The sequence below is a fragment of the Gavia stellata genome, chromosome 16, assembly GCF_030936135.1.
Source record: "Gavia stellata isolate bGavSte3 chromosome 16, bGavSte3.hap2, whole genome shotgun sequence".
In the NCBI taxonomy this organism is placed as follows: Eukaryota; Metazoa; Chordata; class Aves; order Gaviiformes; family Gaviidae; genus Gavia; species Gavia stellata.
Genome location: NC_082609.1, coordinates 1,631,498 through 1,653,057, shown reverse-complemented (window position 1 = coordinate 1,653,057; position 21,560 = coordinate 1,631,498). Strand labels below are relative to the sequence as shown.

General features: G+C 52.2%; 1 protein-coding gene across 3 annotated transcripts in view; it reads right to left on the bottom strand.

Moving 5' to 3' along the window:
* Positions 1–5,599: 5,599 nt before the first annotated feature.
* Positions 5,600–21,560, bottom strand: part of FGF1 (fibroblast growth factor 1) — a 35,524-nt gene continuing 19,563 nt past the window's right edge. For 2 of the 3 annotated variants that reach the window (XM_059825536.1, XM_059825535.1), the window contains exons 2-4: positions 13,370–13,559; positions 8,131–8,234; positions 5,600–7,085 (exon numbers count right to left, since the gene is read on the bottom strand). In XM_059825536.1, coding sequence (XP_059681519.1) covers positions 6,891–7,085; positions 8,131–8,234; positions 13,370–13,538 — 468 coding nt within the window. In that variant the 5' untranslated portion in view covers positions 13,539–13,559 and the 3' untranslated portion in view covers positions 5,600–6,890. The remainder of the gene's footprint in view (positions 7,086–8,130; positions 8,235–13,369; positions 13,560–21,560) is intronic. The other variant, XM_059825537.1, reaches the window with a different exon arrangement.

The following is a 21,560-nucleotide window of genomic DNA, read 5'->3' as shown; positions in this document are numbered from 1 at the left end:
TAATTCCTGCTCGCCTGGCACCGAGCAATTTGGGGGTTCGTCGCTTTTTTATTTTCTCTATTTTTCGGTGCGCCCCCCCGCCCCCGGGAGCTCGGCCCTGCCCGCTCCCGCTCGAAAACCGAAGGCAAGGCAGAAGCAGCCCCGCTGCTCGCCTTCGCGCCGCCTCCTCGGCCGATGATGCTGAACCGTCCCGGATAACGGGTGCGTTGGGTCGGTCTCGCTCTCTTCCAAACCCGCTGCCGGGTGCCACAGCTCTTTGCGGGGGCTGTGCTGGGTTTGGTGCTGCCGGCCGGGAGCTCGCACAGCCTTTCTGCGGACCCTCGGCCCCCGGGGTCCCCCGCTGCGGCGGCCCCGTGCTCTAACGAGTGCCGTGAAGATAGGGCTTCAGCTGTCAAAAAGGTCGGGCCCCTACGGGAATGATCTCCCCAAAGACCCAGGGAGCGATGAGCAGGCAGCGGTGGGCAGGACGTCTGCCTTGCATTTAAAGGGAGCTCGTGATGGACTGAAGGACCACTGGTCCGTCTGTCCTGCGAAGCAGAGGTGTTACCACCCTCTAGCACCCTCGCAACCAAACCCGGCCGCGCCACCCAGCCCTACCCAGCTTTTACCTTTCTTGGGCATTTTCATGTCATACATGGAGACCATATGGGAGCCATTAGACCCAGATTTACATTCTTCCCGAACGAATGGCAGCATGTCAGAGAGTTGTTTATTTAATGTAAAGTGTGATATTTTTAACAAATAGCTTCAGCTCTTCTAGTGCAATAGTTTGTGTGACTTTTCATGCCCTTCTTCCCAGGGCAGGATAAACAGTTAACAGGAACTAGCAGTCGGGCTTTAAATCTCTGCGGAAGACTCCTGAGCCAAACAGAAGGAGGGAGCGGTCAAGATTCAGATCGCTCTGCAGCTGGGGGCTCTGCCTGGCTGACAGCGTCTTGTTGAGGTTGCAGTCTGTTAAGATCTCTGCAGATTTTTAGATCTAGCTGACAAACCCCTGCGCCGCACAGCCCGGCTGGGATCTGTGGCCCTTTATTGCCCATCCAGTGTCTGAGGCCTTCCGGATTGGGCAGTCATGGAAAAAAAGAGCTGATCAGGGATACCCTCAGCCCAAGAGGTTTGACAGGCATGGAGGCAAAAGAACAGCTTGGAGAGCCCTGGTGAAGTTGTGTGTGTGGATGCCGCAGACCTCAGCACTGGGAGAAGGGGCTGTGGGATCACGTAGGACCCTGCCTTCCCTGCACCACCTCCTCCTCCCACTTCTTTAGGATGTGGAAGCTTGCAAGATCCTGGCAAGATCTGCCAGGAGGCAGCGCTAGGTTGTAGCTGAAAAAGGCTGAAGCCTAGCCCATCGGGTGCCCTTGGCTGCTGCTGGATCTGAATGCTGTACATTTAACTGAGCATCCGAACGCTGCCGTCCTTTCCCCGCCCAGCAACCCTCCCCAGCTCACCCTCTCGTGCAGCAGCGCTTGCTCTTCCTTCCTTTCGATACGCTCCAGAAACCCTCTCGCAGCACGCTGGCACTCGCTACGCTTACTGGGAAAGATCTTCGAGTGTACTAATTTTATTAAATCTTGCAAGTATTTTTTTCCCCCCCTCACCTCTCACCCTAAGGACAAAACTCTCCAAAGCGAGCGTGGTTTCTCTGTGTAATGCCCTCCTTGCTTGTTCATCTGTCTGAAGCTATTACTGTGGCTTCCTCAGGGATTATTTTTCAGACAAAGTGTTGACATTTTTCCCCAGTTGGGCATCAAGTGTGTACCTGCGGTGGTAATTTCTGAGCGGCAGAAGTCTAACGAGAGGAATGCCCTGCGGTTAACGAGGTGTTGGAAGACAGCGTGGCTAAATCTGGCATTACACTTTCCAACTTTCCAGTTTAATTAGAAACCTGGATCTCCTGGTCATGCACTCATTTATTTTTTGAGTTGAATGACAACCCAGCCTTTCACAGGGAAAGCGACCGCAATGTTTAAGTACGGTGATGATGCTGTTGGCTATCCACATCGCTCCGTCTTGCCCAGCTTTGTGTTTACCATTGCAACATCGTCTGTAGCCTTTCCCAGGTGCCGGACCTGCCGGAGCAGCGGTGCCAGGGCCATCGGCGGTGGCTGGGGCCTTCTCTTGTCCCTTCTCCTCCTGCAGCTCGTTGACCTAAATCTGGGATTCGGGCAGATATTCAGTCCTTACTGGATGCTGCTGGGTACTTGCTTAAATGGCAAACTTCTCAACTCTTACCCGCTGCAGGGAAGCAGTTACAAATTCATAGCAGCACAGAAGGTAGAGATGGAGGGGTTCGGCCTGTGTCCCTGCCTTGACAACCGGTGCTGCAGGTGTAGATGTGGGCACATGTGAGGAGGATGATGATGATAGGTTCAACAAGGCCAAGTGCCGGGTCCTGTCCATGGGTCACAACAATCCCATGCAACGCTCCAGGCTTGGGGACGAGTGGCTGGAAAGCTGCCCGGAGGAAAAGGACCTGGGGGTGCTGGTCGACAGCGGCTGAATATGAGCCAGCAGTGTGCCCAGGTGGCCACGAAGGCCAACGGCATCCTGGCCTGTACCAGAAATGGTGTGGCCAGCGGGAGCAGGGAGGGGATCGTGCCCCTGTACTCGGCGCTGGTGAGGCCGCACCTCGAATGCTGTGTTCAGTTTTGGGCCCCTCACTCCAAGAAGGACATTGAGGAGCTGGAGCATGTCCAGAGAAGGGCGACGGAGCTGGTGAGGGATCTGGAGCACAAGTCTGATGAGGAGCGGCTGAGGGAGCTGGGGGTGTTCCGTCTGGAGAAGAGGAGGTGAGGGGAGACCTCATCGCTCTCTGCAACTGCCTGAAAGGGGGTTGTGGGGAGGTGGGTGTTGGTCTCTTCTCCCAGTGACAAGTGATAGGACAAGAGGAGATGGCCTCAAGTTGTGCCAGGGGAGGTTCAGGCTGGATATTAGGAAAAATGTCTTTCCTGAGAGAGCGGCGAAGCACTGGCAGAGGCTGCCCAGGGAGGTGGTGGAGTCACCATCCCTGGAGGTGTTCAAGGAACGTGTGGACATGGCACTGCGGGACATGGTTTAGTGGGTATGGTGGGGTTGGGGTGGTGGTTGGACTTGGTGATCTTATAGGTCTTTTCCAACTGTAGTGATTCTGTGATTCTGTGACAAATCATTACCTGTTCACCTTTTCTAGTGGGATCCTGTGTGCTTGGTATGAGTTACACTACATGTGCCTAGATGTGTAAAATAAGGCAACATTGCAAAACAGTCCCAGGTGTTTGCCAGTTTAGGGATAACCAGATAGCTTACCTGTGATACGGTTATATTGAAAAAACCCCAAAGTTATCCTACTGCTGTGCTTAATTTTTTTTTTTTTTTGGGGGCAGGGGGAGGGAAGGTGCCTGTGCAGAGTAGATTTTTTGCAAGAATTATTTTCTTTTTTTAATTAAAATGTTTTAGTTGGTATATATGGTAAAAATGTGCCTTTTTGGCTGTTGGGGATTATAAGTGAAAACTGGAAATTGATATTTGCAGTCCTTCAAGCATTCAGTGTGCACATAGTAAACCCCTGCAAGACCACACACCTGACCTCCCCATGGGCAGCTGTAGGGCAACTCCGCTACGCGAAGGACAAGAGAAGCAGCTGGCATCCCGCAGTTCTCCAGGAAGAGCAGAAATCGCCTTTCGACTCGACCTCCGTGCGGTTCCCCCAGATGCGAAACAGCACTGACGGGCCGTGGCAATGGGTAGGTGCAAGGAGGGTGCTGGCAGGGCTGGTGCCCATGGGTGGGTGATGGTCCCCGCACCGCTGGGCTCTGCAGCTGCGGTGCTGCCGGAGCTGCTGCATGCTCCTGCCCCGCCACGGTTCCCACGCCAGGTCCCTGTTTGCCTGGGAGGACAATTAACCGCGATGCTATCGGCACTGGGGAAAAGATTTCAGAGCCAGAAAAAGTTCAGGAGTGCAGTAATGCGCAGAGCAATGCTAAAGTGCAGTAACTAGTAGCTAATTACTGCTGCAGAAATATGCAAGGCATAGTGCCTCTTCTTCCTCCCTCCTGTGTAGAGGTGGCTTATCCGGGGTTTCTGGGGAGCAGGGAGCACTTGTGCCATGTCCCTGTCCGAAGTGGCAGGAACGGAAGGTGTGCGCAGGGGAGCCCGGGTGGGATGAACCCCGAGCCCAGGGAAGCCGTGAGGGTGAACTCGGTCTGCTCTCCAGAGCAAAGGCCCCGCGGCTGTGCTGGAAACATGGACTTTGGACTCACGCCGGCCGGCGAGAGGCCGGGCTGCGACTGTCCCTCCGTCGCATGGGGCCGGGCAGGTCCCCCCAGCTCTCCAGCTTAACGCAGGGTCCCCCCCCAAGAGCTCAGCGCGTGGGCTGGTGGGGGCTGCCAGCTCGTTTATCATTATTATTTGGAAATCAGGATGAGATAATTGATAAACCTGCGCTGCTGGTTGCGGGGCAGACGACCGTCCCTGGCCATGTTCGCTCAGGAACAAAGCGTGCCTGTGAAAACCCTCCTGCAGCCACAGCAGCAAGGGGACAGCCGCCAGGGAAGGGCTCCGGCGGCACCTCAGGTGACAGGAAAAAACAGATTGCACTATCTAATTAGTGGACACTGCAGGCCTTGTCTCGGTGTTCCCAGAAGGTGCTGCGAGTGTGCACGCGAGGAGGAGGCTGTGCGCAGCCGGCAGAGCCCGAGCTCGGCCCCAGGTTGTGCAAACAGGAAAGCTGTTTGTGTTCTCTCCTCAGAAAGTTTGGTGTGGAAACGTGAACTCCATTGTTCAGCTCCGAAACCCGCGGCGTAGCTCACCTCTGAGTGAAAATTTTCATTTTGCAAAGCTGGGGCAAGCGGCTGAGCTGCTGTAACGCTCCTGCCAACTACGTACTTCTGCAGCTTCCAAGGGTCTATTATACAAAAATAAACCCAATTAGGTTACCCATCTTTTCCAAACCGAACAGGACTGCTTTTCACCACTGACACTATTATTTCAACAGTGCAATGTTTAACTACCTGAGTTACACTATGTACCTAAATGCCTGGGTTCCCCCCCTTCACTGCTGAATAAGGGTACTCAGGCCCAACAGGCGGGACCCTAGGAAGCGAAGCGTTAGGAAAAGCGTTTAGGAATCATGAGGCTCAATGGCTCTGTGCCTGTCCCCAGCCCACTTGTAGCCCAGGGTAAAGGAGAAGATAAAGTTCTCCTCATCCCTCAGCCATGTGAACTGCAGCAAGTCCTGGTTTCCTTGTTTGGTTTTTTTTTTTTCCCCCCCATTCATTAGAACTGCAAAATTGGGTTTATTATTGTAGAAACAATAAAGAGTGCACAGGCTGTGGCCATCCCTCCGTGCAGTGGGAGCGGCGTCTGCAGTGTCCGACCAGGCTGCGTCACCCGCCCTCCCTGGCACAGGGTCCCCCAGCTCCCGCTGCGGGTGTCCCCGATCGGGTGTCCCTGCTCGGGTGCTGCCACCGCAGTGACCGGCTTTTGCGTCTCATCACAAAGCTCATCCCTGTGGTGAAGAAGCACATGCTCCATTTTCATCCTTCCTCCCCACAAGAGTTTTAGACTTTTTAACTCAAACACCTCTTAATTTAAGACCAAACACAGCCTGCTGCAGTATTTCCAATCAAACTTTATTGTTCTGCCACTGTACCAGCATATTTTATTTACAGCTCGAAACCTCAGTCCAAGACCAACAAGAGGACAGAGCCAAACGTGAGTTGCGGCAGCACTCCCACCCCCGCCATGCCGGGGGACGGGCTGCGCGGCACTGCCGCAGCTCCAGCCTCGCGCAAGCAAAGGACTCCTGCGCTTTTGCTTCCTCGGCTGCCAAATCCGTCCCATCGACCGTGGCACCCCTGGCCAGGTCTCCACATACACCTCACCCGCAGCCACAGCCGGGCCGTGACAAGTCACATGGGTGCAATGGAGTTAAACCTATTCCCAAGTTACTTTTCAATGCAACATCACCAGAAAAGGTTAGTTAAAGGCTTTGGGCTAGTCTACACATGAGGAAACTCACTGCATGGTAAAATGCACGTGCCACTCAGGAAGAAGCGATTAGAGAAGCGCTGACTCAGCAAGGCTTTGTCCCAGTGGTGCCTGGGCTGACCTGTCCCGCGGTGCAGCTTGTGCCCGGTCACCGTACGCGTCTGCAAGCGCCCGAGGGGGACGGGGGAGGACGAGCCGGGGTAGAGCATGTCAGCGTGGTGCTCCCGTGGTTTAAGGTTTTACGTAATAAATAAATACAAATAACATATGCAAGGTACTAGCTCGAAATATAGCAATATTCCTGTTGTGAGGGAGGCTAAGATGTCTGGGCTTGGAGCTTTTGACTGATGCTAGTCTAGCCTCACACGCTGAGGATATCTGCAAGCATTTAACCAGGCTGGCACTCGTGACTGATGGTGCAATCTGAAGTTGCTTGAAGGGCATATTGGAAGCTATATACTTAGATGGATAAATGTGTTAATACAGCGTATCCAGGGAGGTTTTGCCTTAGAATGACTGGGGACAGTAAGACCGGGTGTTCCCCCCATATCCGGGGTGTCCTTGGGGTGCCCTTGGCCACGTTTCTGGGGGCCTACCTGCGGCAGGTCTGTGTGTCCCCGGGAGCTGCAGCGTGGCCGCGCGTGAGCCGGCCCCACGTTGCCGACAGACGCAGAGGGCAGGGGGAGGCGGTGGTACTGGTGGACCTTGGTGGGGTGTCGGGGCTTTTCCCCTCATCTCTGCAAAGCTTCACACAGAGCGGAGGAGCTTTGCTTTGTCTATTTTTGGTTAAGCCTTTACCTAAAGCTCGGAGCTCTAACATTTGGCTCTGTCGTACTAGCCAAAAAGAGAGAGAGCAAGGGAAAAGGAGGAGGCGATGGTTGGGTTTTGGGGTTTGGGTCATCTCTGAGCTCCCAGGACGGGACTTAGTCGGCCGAGACGGGCAGCGGAAGGAAGAGGATCGCCTTCTGGCCATAGTGAGTCCGCGGCCCCAGCTTGCTGTTCCCATTCTTCTTCAGACCAACAAACCAGTTCTTATCTGCGTGCTTTTTGGAGACATATGTGTTGTAATGGTTTTCTTCGATCCTTTCAAGGAACAGGCACTCCTCACCCAGTAACTGCTGAAAGAGAGCCCGGGCAATGACAGTGAGCCAGGGCGATGCCGTATGGAAGAGGATGCGTGTTCCTAACGCAGCGATCCTGGCTAGGATGCCATCCAGACCTGCCTCTGAGATCTTCATGCCCCAGTAAAGTTCATATTTAAAGCATGGAGGTAAGTAGCCTTGATTTACTCCCCTGGGCTACTCCTGCAGTAACTTGTCCGTGACCTGGGCATGTTGTTCAGCAGTAACCGAGCCTGGCCCCGTGCTCTGTAAGCCGGTCCTGGCACTGGCTCCTGCTCTGGCACTAACCTGTGTGGTGGCAGCTGTGGGCTCAGGGCATGAGCACGGGGAACAAAACAGCTCTTTGGTGAAGCTAAGCAGCCTGTGACCAGGATTACGTGTCACACACTTTGCTATAAATGGGACTAGTCTCAAAGAACCAGATTATTTTCGGTGACTCTGTGCCCTACAGTTCCTGGGCACAGGGGGGGAAGCTCCTGCCTTGCACGATCCCGCTCGCACCGGGATGTTGTGGATGCTGTCGCTGCCTCCGGCACAGGGCTCGGTGAGACCAGGATACAGAGGAAAAAAGTGGGGAGCTCTTTGCTCAGTGGCTGCGGGCCATTGCCCAGGGCTGCTTCCTCTCGCAGCCCTGAACCACCTCGCAAAGCCGTGGCGAGGCGGCCGGAGGCAGGCAGAGGTGTGGGCAGGGCGCTGCCGGGGCTGGAAGAGCCGGGCTGGAGGTGAACCTGCCCGGCACTGCCGGGGTACCCCCACAGCCCCGCTCGCGGAGCTGGCAGCTGCTGAGGCGATGCAAAGCAGCTGCTGCTCCAGATATGGAATATGATTATTTGTCGAGTGTTTGAAGCAGGGTGGTAAATGGTGTTATTTGGTTATTTATTTATTTCCATCCAAAATAAAGCCGGATGGAGAGTGGCCGTCCAGCTACCAAAATAACAAACAGAGGCTAATTGTTGCTTGCGGTTTGCATTACTCAGAGCTACAAGATTTCTGCAAACCTCAAACCCTCTCGTGTCTGGTCCCACATAAACCTCCTACTTACCGAGCCGTAGAGCAGCCCATTGGTGTCCATCGCCAGGTACTGCCCAGACTGGGTGCTCTTTATATACACCTCTCCCACGCTTTCCGCGCTTAGCTGGAGTTGAACTGAAAGTAAAAATAAACCAACAACAACAAAAGGAAAAGGAAAATAGAAAAAGGGTAATAAAGGTCGTCAGAGATAATGTCCAAGCTGCTAGGGAAGTTAGTACGGTATTTTTGTTCTGAAGCCCAGCTTATAAAGAGTTTATAAGGAACAGTACAGCACGTAATAAAAGTGTCTCCTTGTACCCTCTCCTTCAAAGAAACCCCACAGCCATGCTTTAGGAACCAAAGACCAATTTTTTCCTTATTTTACATCAAAGGAAGGGCAGCCTTTTGGTTAAGACGCTGGAATGGGACACAGGAGATTGGGGTTTTAATTCTGGCTCTAATTTACAAATTTCTCATGTGGTTTTGACAAGACACTTAAGGAGTGACACATGAAGAAGTATTTCAAGAGCTAAACCAGGGACGGGCAGGCTTCAGATGCCTGTGTTGCAAAACCCTGATCCAAAGCATCCCATCCAGCAGTGTGCTGCGGCTGACGTTATCCGGCACGTCGTAGGCGGATAGTGGAGAAATAGAAAGGGATGATCTTCATCTTAAAAAGTACCTCTCGTAGGCAGCCATGAGCCACGTCTTAGATTGTCTTTGTTTGTGGCGCTAACGTGAATTTGATACTAAACCAAGATCTGAGCCGGCCAGTGCACAGGCTGGGCAGGAGCGATGGGTTCGTGGTGATGCTGCGTCACTTCATGCAGCCCACGGGGCACCAGCTTTCCATCCCCGTCACCGATGCCGGACCTCAACTAGCGAGTCTGGGGCAAAAAAAGCTCCTTATTGGTCTTGTACTGCGGGAGGAGAGCGGCTCAGCTGCAGGCTGGGGTGTCTGGGCCACCTCCCTCCTCTGCTCGGCATCCTGTACCTAACACAGCAGATTTAACCCGTCTATTTGCTTGGTTACTTTTTTTTTTTCCCCCTGTGGGTTCCTTTTTTTTTTTCTTACTTTGCTAATTACAGGAATCTCAGAAAATGATTAAAACTTGGCTCAAGTTCTTGTTTAACGTATTTATCAGGAAGAGGCGAGGGAAGAGGCCGTTTGGCTGGAGAGAAGCTTTGGGAGGGCAGCTCCCGAGCACTGTGTGCTCAGAGGACCCCGTTCCACTCTCACGGGTGGGCAGGAAAACTGAAGTCTGAACAATTAGTGGCCCCACCGGCATGCACAGGGGGCTGCGCTTGTATCCAGAGTGCGACTTGCAAAATCCAGCTCTTCCAAATGATCATTCCCATCTCCTAGTCAGGAGACTGAGCTTATGCTGTGGAGATTTGTAACAGAAATACTTAGGTTGGTTTGAATGATGTATGAACAGATGCCTCAGCTCCAGCTCCTTCCTGCTTTTTTAAAAATTTATTTTATTTTATCCTTTTTTGGATGAGGTAAAAGGTAATGTTACCTCTTGGCATGGCAGAAGCCCCCGTCCCAGTGAAATCTTTGCTGTAATGGTTCACGTTCTTCATTTTTGTTGTTTCCTGCTCAGAAAATGATGCTTAACTAGTAAATTGCCTGGGTGCAGATTTGCAGTAATACACAGCCTGGGTGCAGCTGGGAGCTGGCAGGAAAGCCCCCAGCCCGCCTTGCGTTCGCTGCGGTGCTGCAGCCCCAGGATGTGGCCAAGGAGAAGTCCAGCCGGGAAAAGAGGGAAATGAGATTAAAATGATGTTACTATCCTAAAAACTGCCTCCGAGAAAGGGGAGCGGGGGGACCCTCCAGGTGCCGATGGGGATGTTAAGGTCTCCGGCCGTGGAGGGAGGGAGAACAGCAGGTCCGGAGGAAGGAGCTCATGCACAAATTCTTGCGGTTTTACAGGTCTGTACAGGTATTTCCTTCCATGAAGTAAGGGGATGAAACAGAGGAAAGAAGGCTGTTTGTGGAAATGAGCATGGGCTTCATCCTGATGGTCTACAATGTCCTGGTAAGTTTTCTTTTCATCTCACGGTGCAAGCTCGAGATACCCACGCACGGCAGCAAAGGACACGGTGAGGGAATCGTTACGTAGGGCTGGATGACAAAGGTTTGGAGTGAGTGACTTCTGTTCTCCTCAGAGATTCTCCCTGATTCTGGGGCTAGCACCTGGCAAGGCGATTTAAGATAAAAATAAGAATTCTTGATATTTATCTGGAACAAAATGCACACGGGAGCGGGCAGTTATTGGCAAAGCACCCATGCCGGCTTTAATGGAGCTGTGCACGCTGGCTCCTTGGATGAGCTGCGGGTGTTCCTGTGCCTTGTCCCTCCCTGGGGGCCTCTCTCCCCGCTGTCACCCCCAGGTTTCCCATATGGATCTGGCTTGCTCCGTGTTGGCCGATGCTTGTCCCAGCTGTGTAAGCAGTATCCCACGGCAGAGGTCACGGTCCAGGCTGCTCCCCTCGCGTGCTGGGGAGTGGTGCTGAGCAGCTCTGGCGTTTACCAGGCGCAGGGGCAGGACCGTGGGCAGCCGTCGGTGCTCAGCGGCAGGGTACCTCGCTGGCAGGGCTGCTCCGCTGGCACGCAGCCCTTCCAGGAGTTTCCTCTGTAAATATTTGTATGTTCGGATATCCAAGTTTACGAGATCATTTACAGGAGGTTCCTTTCTGGCAGAGGTTTCCAAACACGCGGCCCCAGGCCAGCAGCCGGCGAGATGCAAGCGTGTCGGGGCGCAGCGGGTGCCACGCGCAGGAGCGGTGCCTGCACTCGCTGCCTGCACTTGCTGCCTGTGTGCATGGTGCAGCCATGGGGACCGGCGGCAGCAGAGGAAACACTCACTCCAGGGTGACCGGCTCACTTTGCCGGGGGGGGAAAAAGGCTGGGCTGTGTGGCAGCACCCATGCGGTGAGATGGTGGGCTCGAGGCTGGGGCGCAGGGGCTGGACACTCACGTCCTTGTTAGCACCCTGTGTCCCAGGAGATGCCACCTTGCTGCTGGCTCTGCAAACCCGTGCTGAGCTCCCCAGGGCACACGGGCATCTCTGTATCCCCCTTCTGACTCCAGCGAAATCTCAGCACTGGCAAAACGTGGCAGAGACGGCTGTTGTGCTTGTACAGCCTCTGTAGCTGCCGGCTTGTGGGTTCCGTGAGCCCAGTCCTGTCTTCTGCGAATCCTTTGGGTCAGCGTCCTCCTCTGCCTCTTGCACGGGGTTTGAGAAGGGTTAGTGCCCGGTTTATTCTGGGCTGGAGGCTGCCTGCCCCGCACTGTGTTTATCCAGCCTGGGTGAGCTCATCCTCGCCCGTCCCCCAGCGCTGCCGCGTGCTGCGCGAGCGGTGGGGAACCGGCATTTATAATTAAAACTCTGCTATAAACTGCCTTTCATTAAAACAACAATAACAAGAAGAAAGGTTAAGTTTGGGGAGAGAAAGCCACATGTACACTTGTGGTTTAAAGAAAATAAAAGTGCTTTTCTTGGAATTTGTAAGGCAGACTTGGCTCCTCCCAGCCCTTCTTTCTAACCAGACAGGAGCCTGGCAGGTCCCAGTTATATTCCAGTAAGTGTTCGGGACATGGTGACCCCGAGGTTTCTGCCGAGAACCCAGAGCTCCGGCATGTGGCGGTGGGGCAGAGCCCAGCGGGGAGCTCTGCTGCGCTACCGGTCCACATCTCCTCGGACATCGGTTTAAAAAATCCCCTCAAGCATTTTGGAAGTGCAAGAGCCCTAAAAGCTTAAAACTTCCCAACCGATTCCTTGGATTTTGTGTCTTTGTCCTTACACAGCCACCTTCTCTTTTGTCTGAGTGTTTGCTGGGGGGGTTGCTCTGCGCAGCCCCACTGGTCACTGCTGACGGCCTGGCCGGGCTCAGCAGGGAGAGCTGCCGAGGGCAAGGGGCTTCTTGGTGTCAGGGCCAGGTATTCAGCTCTCATCTAACGGCTTTTTGTGGCTTGGTCAAAGCAAGAGAGCCTCAGCACCACAGCTTGGCTTGGTCGTGCGAGCTGCTGGCAGGGAAAGAGCTCTCGATGCCTTTGGTGACACGGGCAACTACTGAAAAGGACAAATGTGCACCCTTCCTTGCCGTACAGGATGATATTATTCAGTTTTTATGTTAAGGTTTGCCCCACATCAGATAGTCTGCAGCACTTTATAACAGTAGCATTTACAAAAATGACACTTTTTGGGGAGCGAGTCCTGCCAGCTTCCTAAGGTAAGCTTTGATGCCAATTATGGAGAATGAACGTGCTCCTAGAAAGGCAGTGGGATGTGCAAGTGGTGAGAAGAGTGTTGGTATCTGCGTGGGCAGTTCATCCCAACGGCAGGTTCCCAAGGCCCCACGGGCTGGAGCCACTGGCATCACGGAGCGCAGGGAACGGGGATGAGCAAGAGGAGACTTTGGCCACGGATGGCAGGTCTGGTAACCCGTGATATCTTTGCGACACATAGATGCAGATAAAATGTCTTGTAACTGCTTCAGCATACAGTAAACCATACTTGTTTTGATAAAAAAGTGAATGGTAACATGAGTGCAGTTCTAAAGCTGTAAGTCACAAAATAACTTGCTCTCAGCTGATTCCTGCCTCTATTGGGCTTCTGCATCCTGCAGGCGTTTCATTTGCTGCATAAGGGGAGAGGGAAGTTTCCCAAAGGCAAGGGGACACTGTGTGCAGAACATAAAGCTAAAACCTGTCCTGCATGCAGAGGAACCTGGGCCTGACCTCCCGCTCCGGCTCACGACTTCACGTACAAAGATGCGCAGCTGCAGCGCGCTGCTGGGCAACGTTGCCTTTGCACAGCCCGCTATTGTGCTGAATCTTCTAAGCGAGAGTAAATGCAAAGATACTATAGAATTATGTGTGATGCCTGCGTGTGTGTAGGATGTGAGACTGCTCCTAAGCCTTTTTTTCCAGCTGCCAGCTTGCTGCGTAAGCCAGCCGTGCTGCAATTAGCGCTTTGGTCCTGTGTGGTCTGCCTGCCTGCCATTACCTGGATAACCAGTTTCAGATTTAATACTTCTGCAGACATGAAATCGCGTACACACCGTGCCTCCCCGGGCTCTGCGTACGGGCTGTCGGTGTGTTTGGTGCGTGTGCTGTCTCCTGGAAGGTGTGTTGCCACCAGGAGGAAAGAAAGCCTGGTACAGAGCCCGTCTTTTCCAGCTCCCCCCTTCCTGGCTGATAAAGGCTGATCAAACCATAGGAGCAAGGAGGAGTGCCGAAAAGCCCCATCGGGTTTGCTTACTGTGCTGGTCGCTTCGGTCCCTGGTCCCATCCACTTTGCCGTCTGGGAGGATCCGTAGGAAGTGGCCCCCATTGCTGCAGTACAGGAGTTTGGGTTTCTTGTAGTTCCCCAGGGGAAGGTTGAACTTTTCGGTCAGGGCGGCGAAGGTAGTGATCTCCCCCTCGGCCATCTCTCAGCCTCTCCCCTCGGCCTGCAAGAGATGCGATGGCGTACGGCAGGAGCGGTGGCACCGAGTGCTTGGCACACGCTGCTGCTGCCAGGCTTTTAAAGGGAGGGGAGGGAGCCCGGTGGTCCCCGGCCGGTACCCGGGCTGGCTGGGGGCAGGTGATTCACACCGCGGCTGATGGCTCCGGCAGTGACACAGCCCGAAGGTGATGCTCCTCGGCGTGGGAGGTGTGGGGGGGTGTCTCCTTGCCGGGTGTAGCTGGGCAGTAGGGACTCTGGCCTTTTAATTTTATCATAGTAAATTCTGTTTTCTTACTGCTTTCTATTGACGTACGTACTAAAATTATACGCTCAAAAAAAAAGTTTGAAAACCACCCAGTGTCTGATTGAAACCCACAGGAGGCAGGAAGGGAGCCCAGGTTAATAACTCTCTCCACTATTATAGCTTTCAAACAGGGTTAGGACTCGGTATTGCAGCACACGCTGCATGCCAGGTAGCAAATATTACTTCATACCTTGGCACTCTGCATCTCACCTGGCCAAGGCAGACACATGCTAAAGATCAGAATAAATGTTAGATACTGTGGGAGATGAGCAGAGGGGCAGGAGGCTGTCGCCGCTCAGGCAGGAAGCAGGAGATTTACCCATACACTGAGCAATAGTATACGGAAAAAAGGAACTTTGAGTCTGGATTATGCCATGTCTGTGCACCCTTGCATCTCAATAAAAGTGGTTAAAAGGGAAAGGCAAAGCTCCGGCTGATGTAGAAGGGTGTAACTGGGCATGGGCACTACCAGCTGCTCAGCAGCACCAAGCACCATCTCGTGAGAGTGCTCCTTCCCGCGGGGCTCCTGTGCGCGTCTGGGGGGCTGGGGAGGTGCTTGGAGGTCATACTGAAACCTCATTTTGCAAGACACTGTGTGGTCATGATCCGTGTTTAAGCAGATGCCATGCCAAAGCCTGAAGGCATCATCAGACGGAGAAGAGGAAGATGCTGTGAATGTCGGAGGGCGAGAGCTGCCCCTGCAGCCGTGGCCGTGGGATCAGGAGGTGCCGTGGGTGGGGACCAGAGTCCCACGCGTAACCCAGGTATATTCAAATTTATTGGAATGTTTCCAGCCTAGAAGTTACATTTAAAACCTCCCATGAATATGCTGTCTTTCCTATACAAAGTTCCGTAGTGCTTATAGAGAAGTGGATTTATGAACAGAAAAAGACAGGGCACAGTATAAATCTAAATACAGGAAATTTCTTTAAATGTCATGTATTCCCATAGCTGTATTATGGAAAATATTATATAGTCACTGTTTATCTATATATTTGTAGATTGTAAAAATGTCTCTTTAGCACTGAGTTGTACTACTGGTACATTAGGCTGGAGCCAGTATCATACTGTGTGGGTTTGCCGTGGTACTTAGTGACCTGGGAGGTATTAGGGACTGCAACTCTTTGCAATACACACACATGTATATATACATATAATCTCTAAACAGTTGTCTGTAAACTCTTAAGTGTGTAAATTTGCAAAGGCAGCTGCAAGGAGGGGAAACTATTCTTTCAAGTGGATCCCAAAAGCCTGCAGAAGGTATCAATGTCTGCAAGTGGGATTGCTGAAAGCTGAAACCTTGGAAATAAAGACTTCACCGCTATTGCTGAAACACCCAGCCATTGCAGCCAGCTTTGGTTAGCACATAGACCTCATCCCTTACTCTCGGATGTGTCCTCTTGGGGTCTCTATCAGAACAGAGGGATTTCCCAGGAGAGGAAAACACAACCGTAAAGGAAAAAAAAAAATTCCCTGCCATCCCAGGCCTCAGTTTCTTCTGGTAGCTGTTGGTTCACAACAGCTTCTCATTTCTCCTGACTATCAGGATGTGTTTTGCGGCAGATGGAGGTGTTAAATCACTAATATGACAGCTGAACAAGGAGTCAAAATGCAGTGACATACTATTTTAAACTTTCCCCCCCCGCCCTTTCTCCAAACCATTTTGATCTTGTTTGGTAAGTCACGTTTGCTGGACCAACGCCTACCAAGTGTTACTTTATCAGCCCAGCGCTTCCTCAGCTATATGCTGTTTTGCACTGGAGGCTGTTTTGGTTCTTATCTAGGTTTGAAAACCGTCTCCAGGCCAGTTCCTCCCTGTATCGTGCGTCTCCCCAAAGCTCACTTTTGCTCTGGAGCTATTTGCAAAGCCCAAAGTATCAACCTTTTCCCAAGGAGTCCGACCAAGGTTTACAGCCGCCTCTGCTGATACCCTTGCTCCTGAATCACACAAAAGCCGTGTCCGTCTCGGCGCCGGTGCATTCAGGCTTGGCGTGTTTGGAAGTGGCGAAGCTTCACAGATCCCCCATTTGACACAGACTGGGTTTTTGGGAAGTGCTTTTGCAGGTGATAACACGGGCTAGCTAGCAGTATCCTGCGATGAGTTTGGTGAAGCAACCAACGAGAGCTCAGGAGAAGCTTTATGGTCCTGGTGGCTTTCCAAGGCATGATGGACCTGCTAAGTATACCTTAAAAATCCATTTTTAACACAGTTGTCAGGCAGCTGAAATTAGGTATTTCTCAGAGTGTCTGGTCCCCAAATGTATTTTTCTGTCAAGAGATCATACTCTTCTTGTAGTAGTTCAGTTTTTAATGACAACTGTCTGCCCAGCTTTCTCTGAACAAAAGCCTTCAAGTCGTTCAACGTGGTACATAATGCTTTAGTGCTTTACTGAGCATTGATCAACATCAGTGGTATTGTGTAATTTACTGGAACTAAAGCTTTTCTTGAGCCTTTATCTGAGGGCAAAAGGCACTCAGAAGTCTCCTGGGTTGATGACGGGTAGAAGTGAGAAACAAATATCCCAAAGCCAAGAGCTCAGATCAGGATCTCGCAAACTTACGCTGCAGCCAGCATGAGCGAGGAGCACGCTGGGGTGCTCCCCTTGGTCACCAGAAGGTCTGTGCATCCAAGGGCACCTACGGATAGCTTTAACAGAACAGCTTGGCCGGCAAGGGCTTCTTCATTTGCACACGCTTCCTTTAAGGGTTTTTTTTGCTATTTTTAGAACACGTTCAGTGCTCGCCAGCTGCCTTTGACCCCACAAGAGAAGCTGAATGAACACTATTTTCCACTCCCGTTGTCTCTCCTTGCTAAATACTATTGCCGTTCTCATACTTTTATGACCATGGAGTTGGTACTCTACATACACCACCACTCATGGCCCTACTATTATACTTTTGGCAGGAACATGTTAAGTTTTTATGGGAATTAAAAAGCAAGAGTGAGAGAGAGAACCTGAACCAAAGACAACATAAAAGACCTTATTTTTTTGGGTAGAAGCCCAACAAAATGATTAAATAGCTCAAAGCGGAACAGAAAACTCTCTCCAAGATGCTAAGCTGAGAGACACCATGCTCCAGCAGTTATTTGACGCCCCATGGAGACAGGAAAATATTCCAAGAGGAGATTGCTGTAAGAAGGGGATGGCTGCTGCCGAGCAGTTGACACCGCCGGTCGCAGAAGGACACTAAGTTGGAGCCCAGGTTGGAGAGTGTTTGTCCAAGACTGGCTGTGTTCATGGCTCTCCTCTTTCCTCCCACCCCTGCCTAACACGCTCGTCCACTTCACTCCCGAAGCTTTCCTGTGCTGCGTCACCTAAGAGAAAACCACCGCTGAGAATGAATGGCATCATCACTGGGAGCTGGACCCAGGGCGTCTGCTCTGGGGTGGTCCCAGCTCCGTCTGCGGGCGCAGGGAGCAGAGGGTCCTGCCAGCAGCCTGATGGTACTCGGCTCTTCCTCCTGGGCTGTGGAAGGAGAGGTCAGAACCCCAAAAGATCAGAAATAGCTTTCTGAAGAGAAAAAGGACTTAAAAAGAGAGTTAAACTCGAACGTTAATTTTAACCAGGTCCTGCTGAACTTTGGTGGCTGGAGCACTGCAGCGTGCGTGCTCCTTGCAGCAGCGAGGAGAGATGAGCCCGGCGTGGGACCGGAATAGCTGTGAAATTCTGAGAAGTTTGGGTTTGGTTCCAAGCTTTATCACCCACCACTGCTGCTGCAGCGGCCAAACCATTGGCTTTGATGTGAAATCCCAAACTCTGCAAACATCTGAGTCTGAACATCGAGGGCCGGTTATGTTGCCAGTAACAGGCAAACTCCGTGTGAGCTCCGAAATAACAGTGCACGCTGGGGGCCATGGAAAAAGAGTGAGTTCTTTTTCCCTTCCCGTTTTAAAATCAATGCAGACTTCACTAGATAGTACTGTTCTCCCCTTTGCTTGCATTACAAAAGTGGCGTTGATGGGAGTTTGGCAACTTGGGGGATTGCTAATGGCCCAAAAGTTTTTTGCATGTCTGGATTGCCAGGTCACACTCAGACCCGGCTGTTTGTGGCTTCAAGGGTATTTTGATGGCTCTTTTGTGGCTCCTGTGACACAAATTTAGTGGCCAGCTAAGACTAACCTCCCATCGGTACCGTGAGCACCCCAGGTTTTCGGTAGCAGTCTCAGCAGAGGAGCCAAGCGGGGAAGAGCTGCGCTGGCTCCCATGGGGCTCCTGGCAGAGCTGGGCAAGCTCCGGGCACATCCCTCTGCCCGGGGGACTGTCCCTGCGGTGGCCCCTGCTCCCCGGGGGAACTAACCCCATACCTTTTCTGGCCACCCCTCTGTACACACGCAGTAGCTGGAGACCACGAGGATGGGAAGTTGCTTCTCAGCTGGGAGATGAGCATCTTCCACTACCACCCACAAAGCTCCATCTACCAGTCAGACTTGTTAGTAGCTTAACGAGCCGTCTCATCAGAGACTGCAAAGGTTACCTAGACCAGAGCAGTGACAACTGTGGGGAGAACGGAGGCCCTTATCGTGTTGCTAAAATTTCTCTGCCTGTTTTTCTTTCCTGTCCATCTCCCCACCACTTCTTCTCTGCTCCTTTTTCTTCAGAGTTCTCCTGACTTGCTTGAATAGATCCATTTTCCTGAGATCGGTTGCAGGAATTTTGCATGTTCGTGAAAGCACGTTGCACCAGAGGCTGGTGGAGCCCCGTGCGGTGTCTGCAGCTGAGCTGGATCATCAGCACAGCCTCGCCACGACTGATGCCCAAACGGTGCCTCTGTCCCACAGGTTGTCCCTGAAGCTGTGAGGTGCCCAGCTATAGTGAGCCTATTTTTTTTCCTTAAGTATAAAATACTTGGCTACTACTAGGAGGAAACCAGAAGTATCTCACCTACCATGGGTTAAAACAAGATTGGAGGGTGACTCAAATACATTAAAATTGTCCTTGGCTTTGGATACAATCCTTTATATAGGATTGGAAAGAAATGTTCTGGATGGCCTCTGTTAAGCACCCCTTCAGAACAAGTGTGGGCGCATTGACAAAAAGTGCAGTTAATCACAATTGTCATCTAGCTGATCAGCTGAAGATCATACAGAAAACTCCAAACGGCGAGAAGCCAGCTAAACCCAGCAGTCTTTTAAGGTTTTGTCTGACTTCAGTTAATGAGATCAGCGTCTCCTGAATCGGGCTCTGGTGAGTTCAGCGGAAACACCGCAGTTGGTTTCACTTTGGAAAGCGTTATTTTCTCCGTTAAAGCAGAAATCATGTTTCTTCCAAGGTGTGTGACTCAGCTGTGATCAGACGGTGTTGCCTCCTGATGGGCTCATTTCCCATTCCCACTTCTGACTGCAGCCGCCCGGATGGAGCAGTCACTTCCCAGGCAGTTCAAGCACCACGTATGGGAATGGAAAGCATTTACAACAGGTAAAATATTTTTAAGGAATTCAGGCTCTGGCTTTCCTCCACCCATTGCCTGTCCCAAGGGTTTCCTGAAGCACCCTGTGCTTAGTACCATGGGCTGACAGGTACGGCTTTGGGGCGATCCGAGAACTGCCTGAACGTGCAGAGTAAACGTCTCTCAGGTAAACAGGGATTTTATTCATCATAAGTTTTAGAGATCCATGGCGTGGGATGGAAAGGAGACCCAGGAAAGGATTAGAGATCAGCAAGAGGTTTCCTCGTGCACTGCTTGCTCCGGGAGCTGCAGCACGGTGGGTCTGGGGTTATCATCAGCACACACAGCCTGCAAGGGCTGCCTTCCCTTCAAAGGGCGGGCGGTGCAAGGCACGGCTCAAATTCCTTGGACTATGGATCCTCTTAGAAGGGCTTAATAAATTATTAGGCAAAGCATATGATAAATATGTAATAGATCATTTTGTGCGCATCAGCAGAAAGCATTGGCTTGTTTCTAGTCGGTGTTTATGGCAAGATGATTTTTATCTCTAGCAATATGATTAACTGCTTAATGAAATATTTATCAGTCAGGTTTTACCCTTTGTAAGTGGAATATGTGGTATAAAGCGTGACCAAAACTGTAGAAATTAATTTAACTAATGCCTGCTGTCATCATCTCCTGCTCTCCACCAAGACCTGAAAGCACAGTCGCTGGGGTTAGGTCACACTGGATTTGCATTAGGTAAACCAGACAGGAGTGTAAGTGCAAAACTTTTAGCAATTTACTGAGTATCACGAATGGCAAGAGCGAGTGGGTTCTTTGCTGAAAGAAGACTGATGATAAACGCCAGGAGCATCATGGTAAAGACATTAGGAAAAGGTTGCATCCTGCCCAGGAGGAAGGGACAGGGGGTTCTCAGTTACGAACTGCAGCAGAGGTTAACCCGTCCCTTTGCTCACTATCCCTCGAAGGCAGCATTTAAAAATAAATGACCCTACTAGAGAAGGGCATCTAGTGCTAGGTGAAGGGGGAAAACTGCCCACCGGGCCACTGCCGGCCCTCGGGAAACGCCTGTTCAGGGGGCAGGTCCCCACGGTTGCCTTCCTCCAGCTCCCCCAGCACCCCTCGCACCTCGGCAGACCCTGATGGACGCTGTGGCACTGCCCCGGCCCCGGCGAGGAGCTCTGCCCAGCCCGAGGCTGCCTCTGTACCGCGCCAGAGAGACATGAGGTCGGTGAGGTTGGATTTGGCCATTTTCACAGAATCGCTAAGGTTGGAAAAGACCTGTAAGATCATCAGGTCCAACCACCACCCCAACCCCACCATGCCCACTAAACCATGTCCCGCAGTGGCACAGCCACACGTTCCTTGAACACCTCCAGGGATGGTGACTCCACCACCTCCCTGGGCAGCCTCTGCCACTGCTTCACCGCTCTCTCTGTAAAGACATTTTCCTCATATCCAGCCTGAACCTCCCCTGGCACAACTTGAGGCCATTTCCTCTTGTCCTGTCACTTGTCACTTGGGAGAAGAGACCAAATTTTTATCCCCAGATTTTATGCCATCCCAATGCTGTTTTAGCTCCCGTCTCATCTTTCTGCACAGCAGAGAGGGCCGTGGGGATGTGTGCGTGTCTCAGGGGCAGAACTCCATGGGTGAGGACCTCCCATGCAGAGCCTGGCTGAGCCTGCCAACAGCTGGACATTTTGCTTCAAAGCCGTGCATGACTTCTGCGTAGCTTTGAGGCTGGGACGCCCCAGCTTCTTCTTTAAGCTGGGACATCTAGTGCAACATCTCAGCAAACTGGTGGCATCCGTGGGGAGACAGGAAAACAAGGTGTTGATATGCTTTCTAATTATCTTCCAGCCTCTCCCACCTCCCCACCCACGGCCTTTTGCAATCCGGTGATTAACTTAATTACAGTTCCAGCTCCCAGAGTCGATCCAGCCCGAGAGCAGGAGCTTTGCCAGAAGGGTCTTGCCCCATATGTCCTGTCTGGGTTCAGACCAAGACCGTGGACACGTACATGAGCAAGGCTGGCTGCAGAAGCAAATCCCATGGCCTCATGTGGGGGATTTAAGCGCTAACTCCCAGAGCAAGCCAGATGCGTGTGACCTGCTGTATGGAAAGAACGCACTGGATGGAGAATTGCAAAAGATCAGTCTCTCCAGTGAAGGATGGGGTGGAAGATGTGTTGCACCCAGAGCGTCCAAGGGGACGCCTTCAGGCACTGCAGTGAGAGATAATGCAATTGCCCGATTATTGGGAGGAGCCTGCGGGGTGGCTGCTGCTCCCCTGCCTGGTCCCTGGCTC